Raw genomic sequence first — 15,098 nt, forward strand, 5'->3', positions numbered from 1 at the left:
CAGATAGAAAGCAGGTTTAAGGCACTTCCGCATTTGCAGCACTTCGCCGAACCGGATGCGTTGTCCATTAAAATGCGGAGTTTTTTTGTGATTGTTGCAGGCAAAAATCCTTGATTATGAGGCACGTTTTCTTAAAAAATACGATGGAATATGCGGGACATTTATGCAATTTTATGCGATGAAATTGCGGGAACTTGCAAAAACTGTGGTTTGATGAAAAAGAGAAAAAAAAGTGAATTACCCCCCTCCCCCCCCAACACCCTGCTTTTCGATGATGTTCACGTCGCGTAATTACGTCTCTTCATAACGTTCCCATGGCAACAGGGGAAAATGGCTGCTCTTCTGTGAAGTAAACGCAACATTTTTCAACTTTCTGCTAAGATATATTATGGAACTTTTTTGCAACGAAAATGCGGGGATTATGAAATCATGCAAGCTCCGCATATTTTAGCACCCAAAGGAACCGAAAATGTGAACTCTTTGGTTTTGTCCACAGAGCTGTGAAGCAGTATTTTTTATTTATCAAATTGTGAGAACTCCGAATCGAAAAATGCGATGAATAAACAGAATGAAAAGCATCTAGTTATAAGAACATGTCTTCTCATTTTACAGCTAACTGGCTGAATGGGCTTTTCGAAATATCATTTCAGACGCGTGAAAGCCCAAATGTGATTTGTTCTGAGCGTGATCTCAGTGTGAGAGAAGCCTGTTTGCTGTGGACAGCGCTCAACAGTATTTTCTCGCAGAACAAAACATAATTGTGTTTGACATCAAACCTGGATGAAAAACACTAATCTACTTTTTTTTTTTAAGTGTTTTCTCAGTGAAAATGTGTAGAAACATAAAAGAAAGAGCTTTAAATGCGCTGTGTTACTGTTTTTGGACAGATGAAGGGCACAAACAGGCAGTGCGGTGTCTAGAGAGACACACACTGTCTGCTGGGAGGATGGTTGATTTATCTGCCCCTGCAGTAACTGTCCGACTTGTTTTTCAGTCGCTCTATAGACCCAGTGACCCACATTGTGTTAGCCTGAGAACCCTCCGGCCTGCTGTTTGCATGCATGCGTACACACAGTGCACTCCACTCATTCGGTTTCATCCGTGCCCTTTTCACGTAGGGTAGAAGCAGCAACACTTGTGTTGTGTTGTGTGACAGTCAGTAATCAGACCTGACGCACACGGACATGAAGTTCACTGCCCAAGCATTGAGCTGTAATTCCAGAAAAATAAATCCCCATCCCCGCAGGCAGATATACCTGCACGTGAGCGCGCTGACAGCCAGTTCAGTCCGGTTTGTTGCTGCGTTCAGAGCCAAAAAGTTAAAAGTGGAGGTGTTGCTGGGTGTAGGGGGGACATTACACTGCAGGGGGGATGGGGGGGCTTCAGTGGAGACGGATACAGCAGGTGCTCATATCCCTTCCCCCTATTTATAGTCGTGCAGAGCTCCCTGAAATGCATGTCAACACTTGGGAAGCTCATTTTCTGTCTCTCTGCAGCACTGAGCAGAACTTCATCTGAAAGAAATGTGATGAATTATATGATTTATATAATTTCTACTTTTTATTGATCCCCAACGGGGAAATTACAATGTACACTCTTTGTGTTTGTTAGAACACACTACACACAGGCCTGAAATACACACACACACACACACACACACACACACACACACACACACACACACACACACATGCTCAGGTCCTATGCATGCACAAATGGAGAGATGTCATAGTGAGGCGGCTGCGACTGCTGGACAAGAGCACCTTGGCAGTGCCCTCCGGTTCCCAACCCAACTCCCTACAGACTGAGCTACTGCCACGCCACAAAAAAAATAAATCTGATAACACCGGAGATATGTTGGTTTTGGTGCTGCATGACATGAGAAAAGATAACAATGGTTCTAGCGTTATTCTGCCAACAGCAGGCTGTTGTTGTTTAATCATCGCTCATGTGTAAAGTGTGTTTGTAGCCGCAACGTGGGACCAGAAGCATGAAACATGAGCCAGCAAATCAGAAAGAAGTTTTTTTTCTGTGGGCTTGGTAGGACAGGGTATCGCTCAAAAATCTTCAATGCTCTTCCTATGTGCAGATTGTGATTGTTCTGTTTGATGAATCTCTTTACCAGAACATCGAGCTGAAGGTTGAAGTGGAGAGTCTGAAAAAGGAACTCGAGGAGAAAGAGCAGCTTCTGGACAAAGCTCTGTGAGTATTTCACTTCTTCCAGCATGCATAACCAATCATGTTTCACACAGCGACCATGAGCCCATCAGTTTGAGAGTCCTCCGGGCCACCAAAAATGTGTCCAACCAATCGCTCAGCGGCAGTATATTACATCCCTGGGTCAGTCTGAGTCTGCTTGTGCTGCACAGATTTGTTCAAAACGCCTTCAGGGAAAGCTGACAGAGAACTACACTCTAAGAAATGTCTGTGTTAACAGTTGTATGACTGTATATTTTAACAAAAGTTGTCCATAGAACAGTGGTGTTTCCCAGTTGTGTTTCTGTTTATTTGCATTTTGAATTGTGATATGGCACCAAGCGTCATTGTGTCAAAAAAGCCTTAAGAGCACTGGGAAAGCGCAAAAAAAAACTTTAAAAAGCCTCAAAAGGGTAAAAAAAAAAAGCTTTCAATTAATTAAAGAACTTTATTAAATGTTTTTATAGAATTACTAAGTGAGCAGCTTTGTCTGAGACAATTTTAAATAACAGAAAATGTTCTGTATTTTAACTGTAGCTACACACAAAATTCCTGTTTTTTTAAATTACGGGACAAAGTCCGGGTAGTGAGCTGTCAGAACTTTTTTTTCTGTTATTTTACGGATTTATTTTCTTAGAGTGTACAAAAACACTGTTTTCATCACCAGTTTGAATATTTCCCATGAGTCCTTGGGTACGTCACAGCCCGGGCGCCCTCGGGACCCGGCCTGGGCCTGTACACTCAGCTATCTATCACAACACACACTAGGCCCTGAGGAATGCCATGTACGGGACTCACTGAAATACTTTTGAAGAGGATGAAGTGGCTCTGTGTTCTGGGGCGGAGGACGAAGAGGTGGAGGGTGGATGGGCGAAGGACCCGCTGAGGGGGGGGAGGGGGGGAGGAGTAGAGTAGAGTAGAGAGAGAGAGAGTTTGGGAGAGTAAAGGGCAGAGGTGTCTTTTGGTTTGTTGTGTTGCTGAGTCAGGAACTATTTGAGCTCCGGCACCTGTCTGTGAGACAGCTGTCTGCCTCTTATCGCTTCCTTTAACCCGTCTGTGGACTCACTCGTCAAACGGTGTGACGATATGGCGTCTGCAAAACACAAAATATGTCCAGTAGCAAAGTGTACGAACGTTTGCAGCCAATGTTTTCCATGCATCGTTATTCCAACAGTGTTTGAGTGAACGAGAGTTTAGTTAAAGGGTCAGTTCACAAAGATCCTAATCCTGCATATGGTTTAGGTTTGTCCAGGTTTGGAGATATCAGACTTCACTATTAGACATTGCTGTCAACTGTTCCCATAGGAACTATTTCTCCGGTAGAAAGTAGTCCCAATGAAGCGCACGACCGTTTGCAGCCAATGTTTTCCATGCACCGTTATTCCAACAGTGTTTGAGTGAACGAGAGTTTAGTTAAAGGGTCAGTTCACAAAAATCCTAATCCTAAGCAATGCATATAGTTTAGGTTTCTCCAGGTTTTGAGATATCAGACTTTACTGTTAGACATCGCTGTCAGCTGTTTCCATAGGAACTATTTCTCCGGTAGAAAGTAGTCCCAATGAAAACTGTTAACCCTTGTGTTGTCTTCCTGTCAACCGTGCAATTTTTTGTTTTTCTGGGTCGAAAATTCAAAATTAAAACTTTTTTTTTCCAACGCTAACTTTTTCAACACTATTGTTGCTTTTCCCAATGTTTTTGTCACTTATTTCAACGTTTTTGGTACCGTTTCTCAGCGTTTTTGAAGCATGTATCCATTTTTTCTGTTTTTTTTGTTTTCCCGACATTTTTACCACTTTTTTTTTATGTTCTTTTATTTTATTTTTTTCAAATGCTATAAATTTCAATGACCCACATTCAATGAAAGAAGTGATCTGATAATTAAAATTTGACTCGTGAAGAGTAATGGTTGTACGGAACCCAAATTTCTGATAAAGAAACTTTTTGAAAATGGGACATATTTGACCCGAGGACAGCAGCAGGGTTAATGACATCGGCCCAGTTGTTCAGAAGTAATCTGTTAAAATTGATTCAAATCTTGAAAATTAGTTGTTCAAAAGAAGAAAAAAGGATTCTGAAATCAGATTAGATCATGTACAGTAATCCAGTTTGGGTGTTGATCTGAATCAAACCTTCAGTATGTGTTCAAAACTTTTTAGTAGGATTGGGATACCTTTACATAGTCTGATCCCAGCATTAGGATGGAGTCACTACGCTACAAATTCATTTCCAACCACCTTCACTGGGTTGTTGTGGAGGCAGAAATCTCTAGCCTGACCCAGTCACACTCAGATTCTAGTCATGAGTTTGATGCCGCTCCATTGGGCTGTGATTATGGGGCGTGTTTCAACCGAACCAGGAAAGAAAATGCCTCTGCACTCAATTGGATAGACCTACAACCAATCAGAGCAACATATAGACCTACAACCAATCAGAGCAACAGATAGACCTACAACCAATCAGAGCAACAGAGACAGACATCACAGAAGCTGCAAGTCAAAGACAGGCTTCGACAGAGGCGGCAGTTTCCGTGTCGTGCGGACGGGTGTGGCAGTGTGTATACATGCGTGATCGCGGTACTCTGTTCCTCTTTTTAAAATGAATGCGCTGTTGATATCTTCTATAACAGACGCAATGGCAGAATCTACACTATCTCAATTCTCCAGCGGCAGCCATCTTTGTTGTAAAAGAATTCAACCCACTAGCGCTCTTTGGTGACGTGGTTGATCACGTTACTGTTAACCATTTGATTGGTCCGTACAGCTCTGGTTCGAGCGTAGTTGCTCCACAACGGATCAAGTCCAGACCGAACTTCCCGACCTTAAATGTTGTGGGCGGGGCTAAGTTCGGCTGGCATCCAGGCTAAGAAATCTCAAAAGATATCTTAAAAACCTGGACACATGAAAGTATCTTGATGGACAGACACGACCGGAGTGAAGTGACAAAAGTGTGTTTCTGTTAACGTGGTGAACTGATCCTTTAGGTTGGGTTCAGGTAAATAAACTAGAACAAGGAACGATGGCTGTTCTTTAGAGCATTGACACAACATTGGCATTAGAATAATACTGCAGAGTGTGGCTGGGTTGGCTCAGTGGGTAGAGCAGGTGCACACATACTGAGAGGTTTAATCCTTGATGCAGAGGTTGAGGGTTCAAATCCAACCTGTGATGATTTCCTGCATGTCTTCCCCTTTCTCACCTAGCTGTCTTATCAAATAAAGGCTGAAAAGCCCAAAAATAATCTTAAAAAAGAATAATACTGCAGAGTCATTAAGTATTAGAGATTTTGTGCCAGTCGGTCAACCTTATAGTCTTACAAAATACTCTTTGCTTTATGAGTGCACTTGGATTAAATGATGCGTGTGAGGTTTTGAGGAAAAGAAGAACTGGTTTGATTATTTTCCTTCAGATGGATGTGAGAAAAACACAGTAAGCTCAGTTATACAGTGTTTGTCATGCAGCGTAGGCAGCAATTAGCTCAATCCGTCAATTTAGTGCTTTGTCAAAATAAGGAAAAGGAGCAGAGGTTGGAGTCTTTGTGGAGAGTGGAGTTGAGCGCGAGGTCAGAGCCGAGGCTCTCTGTGCCAGGCTGATTTCATAAATAAACTCTCAGGCCACAGTTTATCATTAGAGCTATTAACAGAACGGAGCCTGGCTGATAGATGTGGGGAGGAAAAGCTGAGTGTGACCTTCTGGCTGTCGCTGAGTGCTGGAGCGCTGACAGACTCGGAAAGGTCCGCAGACATTTCCCTTTGGGAATCCATGTTTCTTTTCCCCCACATCAAGTCTTTTTGTTATTACCCTCCGCCATGCAGGGTCTGTTTTCTGCTCCATCTCTCTCTGCTTGTTGGCACAGTTTCTCAAAAATAATGCACACACATTTCAGTTACATTTGGTAGAAAGTTAGTCAACAGGCCCGGAAAAAAAAGTTAGTTTTCAATTTGAGTCCAGATCTATTAGCATCACTGTACTTTTATAAAGCCAGAGGTTGCCCCCTCACCTACGACATCATAAACAATTGAAATAAAACATTTTTAATTTATTTTTAATTTAACCTTTATTTTTACAGGTAATGTAATTGAGACACAGGATCTCATTAATTCATATTTGGGACAATACACAACATCAGTAACAGACAGACAAACAGATTACAACAGTATACACAAACATGTGGACATTGTGCAATAAATGAGCTATTGATCACAGCATGATTTAATGGGAAATGTGCAATATGGGTAGAATTAAGTGCAATATGAGGGGGAGGATGTGCAGTCTGTATTGAACGCATCGGATGAGATAATGTATGCTTATGTTTCATGCACATTAACTGTGTGTTTATTGTGTGTTTATGTGCGATGTGTACACACACACACACACACACACACCCACACACACACCCCGATTTATTAGACAGTTTTAAGCACATGTTCTGCTGTGACTCAGTCATTAAAAACCAAGGCCAATTTAAGAATAACATCCTATAAAACCTCTACTGCGTCTGATGACTTGCCTGCACTGATATACAGCTGACCCAAAAGTATCAGATTTTGATTTGAGTGCAGAGACAGGATACATGATGAGGACCTTGTGAGTCTTTTTGGGACTCTTGGTAATGACACTCTGTTGGGAATAAATCAATATGTTTGTAGTCTACGTGGAAAAAGAAGCCAATGAAATGAACCACTCTGCCTCTAAAGTCAGCTGTTTTTTTACTGCATGCATGTATTATTTACTGGCTTCAACCAGCTTTATCTTCATCATTTATCAATCAGAAATCATGATGATTCAAATACCTAACTGATGCAATAATTAACGTTTTTGTTAATTAATTGTTCCCGCATTAAGTCATGCATGGGATACTATCAATCTTTGTACATTACTGATAGTTCATGGAGCACTACATGAATGGATTCATGCTTTTGCATGAATTCATGATAATTCATGTACCATTATTAACAAGTTTGACCAAATGATCTAGTTAAATGCGGCTCTTGTAGCTCACACCAAAACTTTAAAAGCACTTTCACCTAAAGCAGTATGGTTTCCAGGAATGACGTATATACATACGTTATGTCCTTAAAGAAGGCGTTTCGTGTGGCAGCTTCTCTCATCGAATATTTGTTTCTCTGAAACTACAACTACACACAGGGCGACGGCAGAGAGCCTGTCCAATCAGAATGAAGCTGAGCTGCAGCGCCGCCTGGCGGAGCGACAGGAGGAGATCGTCCACATGCAGGAAATCCTCCAAACCAAAGTTCAGCTGCTACAAGAGGTAAACACACACACATATACACCTTTACTTACAGGATATGTGTTGTTAAACTACAAAATCGACCACTAACAAGGCTCAAAATAGCACCACACTTCCACGGTAGCATAATGAGGGTCCCTACATGTAAACAGAAGCATTGAGAACTTTGTAAGTGTACAGACAGTTTATTAAAAAAATAGATTATAAAGACAGTACCGTTCACGTATACAGGCAGGCGCCATCTTGGGGAAAGAGTCACGACGAGTCGAACTATGAACGCTGTGCTTGGGTACTGTCTTTCTAAACTATTTTAATAAACTGTCTGTAAACTTACAAAGTTCTCAAAGCTTCGGTTTACATGTAGGGACCCTCATTATGCTACTGTGGAAGTGTGGTGATATTTTGAGCCTTGTTAGTGGTGTAGAAATAGAGATTTATTTTTACTTTACCCTCTGCCCAGATGACTAGCGTTACAAGCTAATTAGCGGTTTGCGCTAAAACTGGTCACATTCGATTAGCATGAAAACATATCCCAGAGAACGGTCGACTCGGTACCCATGCGTTATTAACCCCTAGGTTTTCTAGGATTTGTCCTTTAATGTGCCCATATTATGAAAAAATCACTTTTTCTGGGATTTGGGGTGTTCTTTTGTGTCTCTGGTGCTTCCACACACATACAAACTTTGAAAATAATCCATCCATGCTGTTTTGAGTGAGATACAGTTTCTGAATGTGTCCTGCTTTCAGTCTCCTAGTGAGCTGTTCAAAATCTGCCTGGCTAACCACAACCGTTAGCTCGTAGCGTTAGCGTTAGCCGGCTAATGCTAGTGCTAGCCGGCTAACGCTAACGCTAGCATGCTACGTCGTTCTCAATAGCAAAGCACTGCTACAACACACACAAGTTCACCATAATCTACAAAAGAACTACTTCCATGTGCGCCCTCATTTAGAAGTCTCCCAGCTAATCCTGCCTTGTAACTGACCAAAGTCGGAGAAACAGGCTTTCTTTTACTGTCTCTAGAGTTAGCTAGCTGACATGCTCTACATCTGAGCTACTGAGCATGTGCGAGTGCAATCAAAGATAGTACAGAAGAAGAAGATGAAAAGAGGTCTCACTCTGTAGCTAAAACAGAAACCAGGTGAAAAGAGCATCTGCAGCAGTGAGAGAGAGCTGTGCAGTACAACAACAATATGGTGTTTTTTGAAAATTTAACCATGTAAACCTATTCTGGTACAACCTTAAAATACAGTTATGAACCTGAAAATGAGCATAATATGGGCGCTTTAAGAAAACATCTTCATTAATTTAACAACGCATATGCAGCATTTAGTAAACACGCTGCAAATACACACAACACACCCAAATACATAAACACGCTGCAAATATACAATATAAACCAAGACACTGACGACGAGGACAAATCCTCTGAGCGAGATGACTGACAGACGAGTGATCTTTCCCCCCCCACCCCCCCGGTGTCTGCGTGGCGTTCAGGAGGCGGAGCTGGCGCGGGGGGAGGCTGAGCGGATGGCCTCGCTGGCCGACTCCGAGGCCCAGCGCCGCCTGGCTCTGGAGAGACGGATGGCGGAGAGGATGGAGGAGGACGAGAGCGGAGGCGCCCAGCACACCCTGGCCCACAAGGACAGGTGACTTTAAACCTCACAGATTCACACAGTAGTTCATCTCATAGGCTACATCTCTATTAGTAGACACAGTTTATACACGACACACGTTATGCATGATCAAAAATAATATTAATATTAATTTAACTTTCAGGTTTTCCTCAACTCATTTGGCAGACGCACTAAAGCTTTAACATTAGCTTTGGTTGGGTCTGGTATGTGTCTGCTGGTCTCTGTTGATATCGGTGCTATTCATAGCAGTGTTGACACTGATACAGCTGCTGACCCTGGTGTCACCTCAACAAAGAGCCGGAGGTCTGATCTCCACACTGTAACTGACTGGGTCACATCTACTTCACTGCTGCTTTAACCATATTTAAACCTGTTTCTCGTCTCTCTCTCTCTCTCTCTCTGTCTCTCTCTCTCTCTCTCTCTCTCTCTCTCTCTTTCTGTCTCTGTCTGTCTGTCTCTCTGTCTCTCTCTTTCTGTCTCTGTCTCTGTCTCTTTGTCTGTCTCTGTCTCTCTCTCTCTCTCTTTCTGTCTCTGTCTGTCTGTCTCTCTGTCTTTCTCTCTTTCTCTTTCTGTTTCTGTCTGTTTGTCTGTCTGTCTGTCTGTTTGTCTGTCTCTCTCTTTCTCTCTCTCTCTCTCTCTCTCTCTCTGTCTGTCTGTCTGTCTGTCTGTCTGTCTGTCTGTCTGTCTTCTCTCTCTCTCTCTCACTCTCTGTCTCTTTGTCTCTCTCTCGCTCTCTCTTTCTCTGTCTGTCTGTCTGTCTGTCTCTCTGTGTCTCTCTTTCTGTCTCTGTCTGTCTGTCTCGCTCTCTCTCTCTCTCTCTGTATCTCTGTATGTCTCTCTCTCTCTCTGTATCTCTGTATGTCACTCTCTCTCTCTCTCTCTTTCTCTGTCTGTCTGTCTGTCTGTCTCTCTGTGTCTCTCTTTCTGTCTCTGTCTGTCTGTCTCTCTCTCTCTCTCTCTCTTCTCTCTGTATCTCTCTCTCTCTCTCTCTCTCTCTCTCTGTATCTCTGTATCTCTCTCTCTCTCTCTCTCTCTCTGTATCTCTCTCTCTCAGGGTGATCGAGGAGTTGACACAGCAGAACCATTCGCTTGCTCTCCGGGTCGAAGAGCTCGAAGTTCACCTTCTTTCCTCTCCTCTGAAGAGTAAAGAACGAGAAGCTGAGGTATCTTTGTCCCCGTCCACACCTCTCTCCTCTGATGTGTAACTAAGTAACTTCTAACACAGTGTTCACACATGAAATAGCATGCCAACAACCACTGGGCCTGTATTTATTAAAAGTCTGAGCATTGCACTGAAGTGAAATGCGACTCTGGACTAGTCATTTGGTCTTTTGGTCTTGGCATCCCAGTTTCTCAGAGTCCAAGGTGATGTCTTTAAATGTGTTGTTTTGTCAGTCCAAACCCAAAGATTTTCAGTTTAATATGATATAAAACAGAAAAGAGCAGGAAACCTCCATAATTGAGAGTCTGCAAAGCAGCACTTTCTGCCATTTTTGAGAGAAAAATTACTTTAAAGATTAACTGTGTATCAAAATAGTTGGCGATGATTATTCTGTCGATCGACTAATCGATTAGCCGACCAAGCGTTGCTGCTCTACACTGGAGAGTGAAGTCTAAAAGTTCACTTCAAGCTGCTTGATAGATGCAGGCCTTATATCCAGTCAGGTGAGACGGTTTACGGGCTAAATTCCTCTTTAGATTCTCATCCCTCCTCTTCTCCATTACCTTCTATCTTTGTGTTTTGGCTCAAACCCCAGACAGACAGGCTGTCTGAGATATCATAACCTTTATATATATATATGTATATATATGTGGGTCAGTGGAGCTTTGGCAGAGCAGAGAAGCTGCAATTTAACCACCATGAAGATGGAAACACATACATGTTGTGGCTGATAAGGACAGTCCCTCATGTTTTCATTAGAGTGGACATAATGACTCATACACAACTCATCTCTTAAGTTCCCCAAACTCCACTGTAGATCATTTCTGTCTGGTTTTAATAAATACTGAACCTGTGACCTGATAACAGCTGCTGATATTTCTGTTTCGCAGCCACATGACACATAAATAAGTAATAAGCCAGGACGGGAACTGATCTGGAAAACCGGCTGCAATGTTAGCACTAAATATCAAATGCATCTTATGCCATCTTATGCCAACAAGCAGTTTGTTGTATTTTAGCAGAATACTGAAAGCAGCAGAACCGAGTAAACATTAATATCTGTTTATTTATTGCAACAGCGCTATCGCATATTGCATATTTTCCTCATATCGTCCAGCCCCATAGTGTATGGTATTGGTAGGCATGAGTCAGAAAAGCCGATTTTAGATTGTGTGTAATAAGTAATCGTCTTCCCCCACAGAGTCATGGTGAGAGGCGAGTCCACGCACACATGCAGGTAGGGAAATCATTTGCTTAACTTTGTGTGTGAATGTGTGTATGAGATGTGTGTAAATGTGCAGTAGCTACACACACACCTTCTGACTGTGTATCTTGGTAGCTGACTCCTCTCTCATGACAACGCCAATACTGACTCATTCATCTTGTGTTGCTGCTGGTAAACCTCATGAAGCCAAGTCAATGCGCTTCAGTTATTCCTCCTCTCAGATCACAGAGGTGCAGCTCCACCTAGCGGTGTCTGGTCTACACTGCATGTATACTGAGGCCTTGTTTTGCTCTTGAGTCATTTTAAATGTGGGAGATTTTCTAGCTATTTTTCCTGCACATTTCTTGTGGAAATATTGCATTTTTCTCTCTCTCTCTTTTTTTGCATGAAAACCTAGAGATGAACTCATTAACAGAATGAGCTGCCGACCAATGACTGCAAAATATTTCTTAATCCTTGTGTTGTCCTCGGGTCAAATTTGACCCATTTTCAAAGTTGTTTATATCATAAATATGGGTTTCTTTCAACCAAATTGCCACAAAATGAACATGGATGCATGGATGTACGTTGTATGGAACGTATAACGTTCTTCACATGTAAGATGTGAGAAAATTGTTAAAAAGCGACAAAAATGTCGGGAAAAAAAGCACAAGTTAATAGTCAACGGGAAGACAACACAAGGGCTTAACTGTGCAAAACAACAGCTGTGGCTGTTTTGCGGTTACGTTCTTTTGGAATGAAAACCTAGAGATAAACTCAGAATGAGCTGCCGACAAATGACTGAAAAATAGTTCTTAAACTGTGCAAAACAACAGATGCAAGAGCAACTGGGACTGTATCTGTGAAGTGACCATTTATCTCAAATAACAAAAAGCTAATAGAACATTATGAATAAGATTTTCAAAACAAATCCCATATCAAAAAAACTAAATAAATAGAAGACAATCTCTTGAAATACATAAACTAAGAAGACGTTGTGACATATGAAGTCCAACAAGTCAAATCTAAAGTAGATTACGCCCTAGGCCGTTCAACCAATGTGTAACCATTCATGATGCATCGTTACAACCCTAATATTGCCTCATTTATTTGTTTCAGGATGTATTTCAAAGGAGGCTTTTTTGAATTTATGTATTTATTTGTTTAATATTGAATTAAATGACATTTCATACATATCAGCCCTGCTTGTGCTCTGTCCAATATGGGGTCACACGGTGTGTCTCTCTCAGGTCGCTCACATCAGCAGCGATCCAAGGACTCGGGTCACTGCCGAGTCAGCTCTCATGTACAGTACACCACACTCCTGCTAATTCAGCCTCCGTTTCCTCTCCGACGCCAGTTATAATTACAATCAGCTCAGTTTCTGCTGGCTGCTCCACACACAGGCTCGTTTCACGAGGCAGCTGCAGCGGGCTCAGAAGGAGTCAGTTGTTTACTCGGCACGCAGACGAGTGGGACGTTTGGGGGGGGGGGGAATCAGCAGAGACACCTCTTCTGTCTGCGCCGACGTTAAATCTCTGCTGTCACACTTTGGTATTTCTGCCACTCTGAGGAAAAATAAACAGCGGGCGCACTCTGTCAGCAGTGTTTGGCACTTATCGCTGATTAGGATTAATTGGTTTTTGATTGCGTGCCTCATTCCAGTCGATCTGTGTTTTGGTGTTGTGTCTCGAGAGGCTTTCAGGGTGACAAATGTAGAGACACAGTCAGGGCCAGGAGACACACACACACGACACACACACACACACACGCACTCAAACTTACACACGCACACACTCTCACATACAGGAAAACAAATCACATGTGAGAACAGTTGTTTCAACTCTGCGATAATAAAAGACGAAGAAGACTCGTGTATCTGTGAGTGTGTGGGAAAAACATCCTGAACATGTCTGTTATTAAAAAAAATAATCAGCTTTTTGTAAAAGTGAGATTTTTTTGTCTTTTTATTTAATATAATAAAGCAGGTCGGGGTGCTATATCAAAACATTCAATCCACAGAGAGAGTTTGTTGGAAGTCTCTTTGGATAAAAGCATCAGCTAAATTAAATGTAATGTAAAATATGAGCAAAACTGTGCCTTTAAACGAGCCGTCAGGACTTCCTTACGGCTGGGTTGTCACAGGTAGAAAGTGGCGTTACAGTCATTCGCCCCGGCTGCAATGACGGTGCAAACACCAAAGGTGGATCCTAAGTCTCTTATTTGATATCTCCTCACTTGAAGCACAAGTGGTTCTGGTCCACCTTCGTGAAAGCCATCTTAAAGCTCTTATTCCTGCTCTGAGGAGAGAGGAGCAAGGATGGAGGATGGATCTCTGAGGAGCTATGAGCGAGGATACAGAGAGCAGCCTTCCTGGAAGCCATGCTGCTGAAAGCCGTTGCTAACTCCGCCCAAACAGCCGACATATTCACACGTCGCTTCAGAGGAAAGGACGTCCCGTCCCACTACAAACACATTTCCTCGTTTCCTCTCTCCTCGCAAGATTTTCCTCGCGTCTCTCCCTTGCTTCCTCGGTGGGACAGACTAAGACACGAGGAAGGGAAGCAAGTGAAGGAAACGTGGATGGACGTACCCAGAGAGTGAAGATATGGAAAACCCGGAAACGCTGACCAATCAGGGCAGACTGGGCTTTTTCAGGAGGTTGGCTTAAAGAGATTGCTGCCAAAAACGCAGCGTTTCAGACAGAGGGTGAATACAGGCATAGGCGTAATTTACAGTACCCCAATAATCAAAACTAATTTCCTTTACATAAATAAAGACCTTTGCACCATAAATTGATGCAGAAAAGGCACAAGTTGTTGCAGAAGAATGCACTAGAATGCAGAAAATAAAGTGGTTGACATTCAAAATTTCAATTTAGCTCAGAAATGGAGATCTCAACACCCCCAATGTTGAACCCAACGTTACGCCCTTGAATATAGGTTTATTCAGACAGACTATGAGACAAATTAAGTGTTTTTTGAACATTAACGCATGTAAACATGTTCTAGAAGAAACCCCAAACCAATGTACGGACCTGAAAATGAGCTTGAGCCTTTTTACAGCAGAGTCCTGCTGCTCGATTAAAGTGCCATGTGATTCAGCCCCCCTCCCTTTTATTCTGTGAAGGCCGAGTGAAGACTGGGCGCCCCTGGGAAAGGCATGAACTCATTCCACGCTGACAATTCGGAGAATTTAATGAAGCTGATGGAAAACACTCGGCCTGTTTTTTTCAGTTTACACCCTGCCTGCACACAGGCAAACAGAGTTAAACTGACATGAATAGGCTTCATGGAAATGGAAAATGTAGTCTGTTGGATAACACAATTTGTTACACAATGTTTTGATGTTAATGAAAGTGCTCATATTATGCTCATTTTCAGGTTCATAATTGTATTTAGAGGTCGTATCAAAATAGGTTTACATGGTTTAATTTTCAAAAATCACTATATTTTTGTTGTACTGCACATTGCTGCAGCTCCTCTTTTCACCCTGTGTGTTGAGCTGTTTGGAGCAGTTTGTGAACAGTGTTTTCTGTTTCTGACTGGAAATGACTAAATGAACTTGTTACATTTTCGAGTTTTGTTGGTAGACATCAGTGATGGAAACCCAGCAGGAAAACAGGCCTAGCTGTATTTATTTGAATCATGATCA

At 42.3% G+C, this 15,098-nt stretch overlaps 1 protein-coding gene across 3 annotated transcripts in view; it reads left to right on the forward strand.

Moving 5' to 3' along the window:
• LOC120566192 (phosphodiesterase 4D interacting protein) overlaps positions 1 to 15,098 on the forward strand; it is a 177,366-nt gene that overhangs the window by 85,912 nt on the left and 76,356 nt on the right. For all 3 annotated transcript variants that reach the window (XM_039812496.1, XM_039812497.1, XM_039812495.1), the window contains exons 5-9: positions 2,126 to 2,202; positions 7,341 to 7,464; positions 8,939 to 9,090; positions 10,133 to 10,241; positions 11,442 to 11,477. In XM_039812496.1, coding sequence (XP_039668430.1) covers positions 2,126 to 2,202; positions 7,341 to 7,464; positions 8,939 to 9,090; positions 10,133 to 10,241; positions 11,442 to 11,477 — 498 coding nt within the window. The remainder of the gene's footprint in view (positions 1 to 2,125; positions 2,203 to 7,340; positions 7,465 to 8,938; positions 9,091 to 10,132; positions 10,242 to 11,441; positions 11,478 to 15,098) is intronic.

The sequence above is a fragment of the Perca fluviatilis genome, chromosome 9, assembly GCF_010015445.1.
Source record: "Perca fluviatilis chromosome 9, GENO_Pfluv_1.0, whole genome shotgun sequence".
Lineage (NCBI taxonomy): Eukaryota > Metazoa > Chordata > Actinopteri > Perciformes > Percidae > Perca > Perca fluviatilis.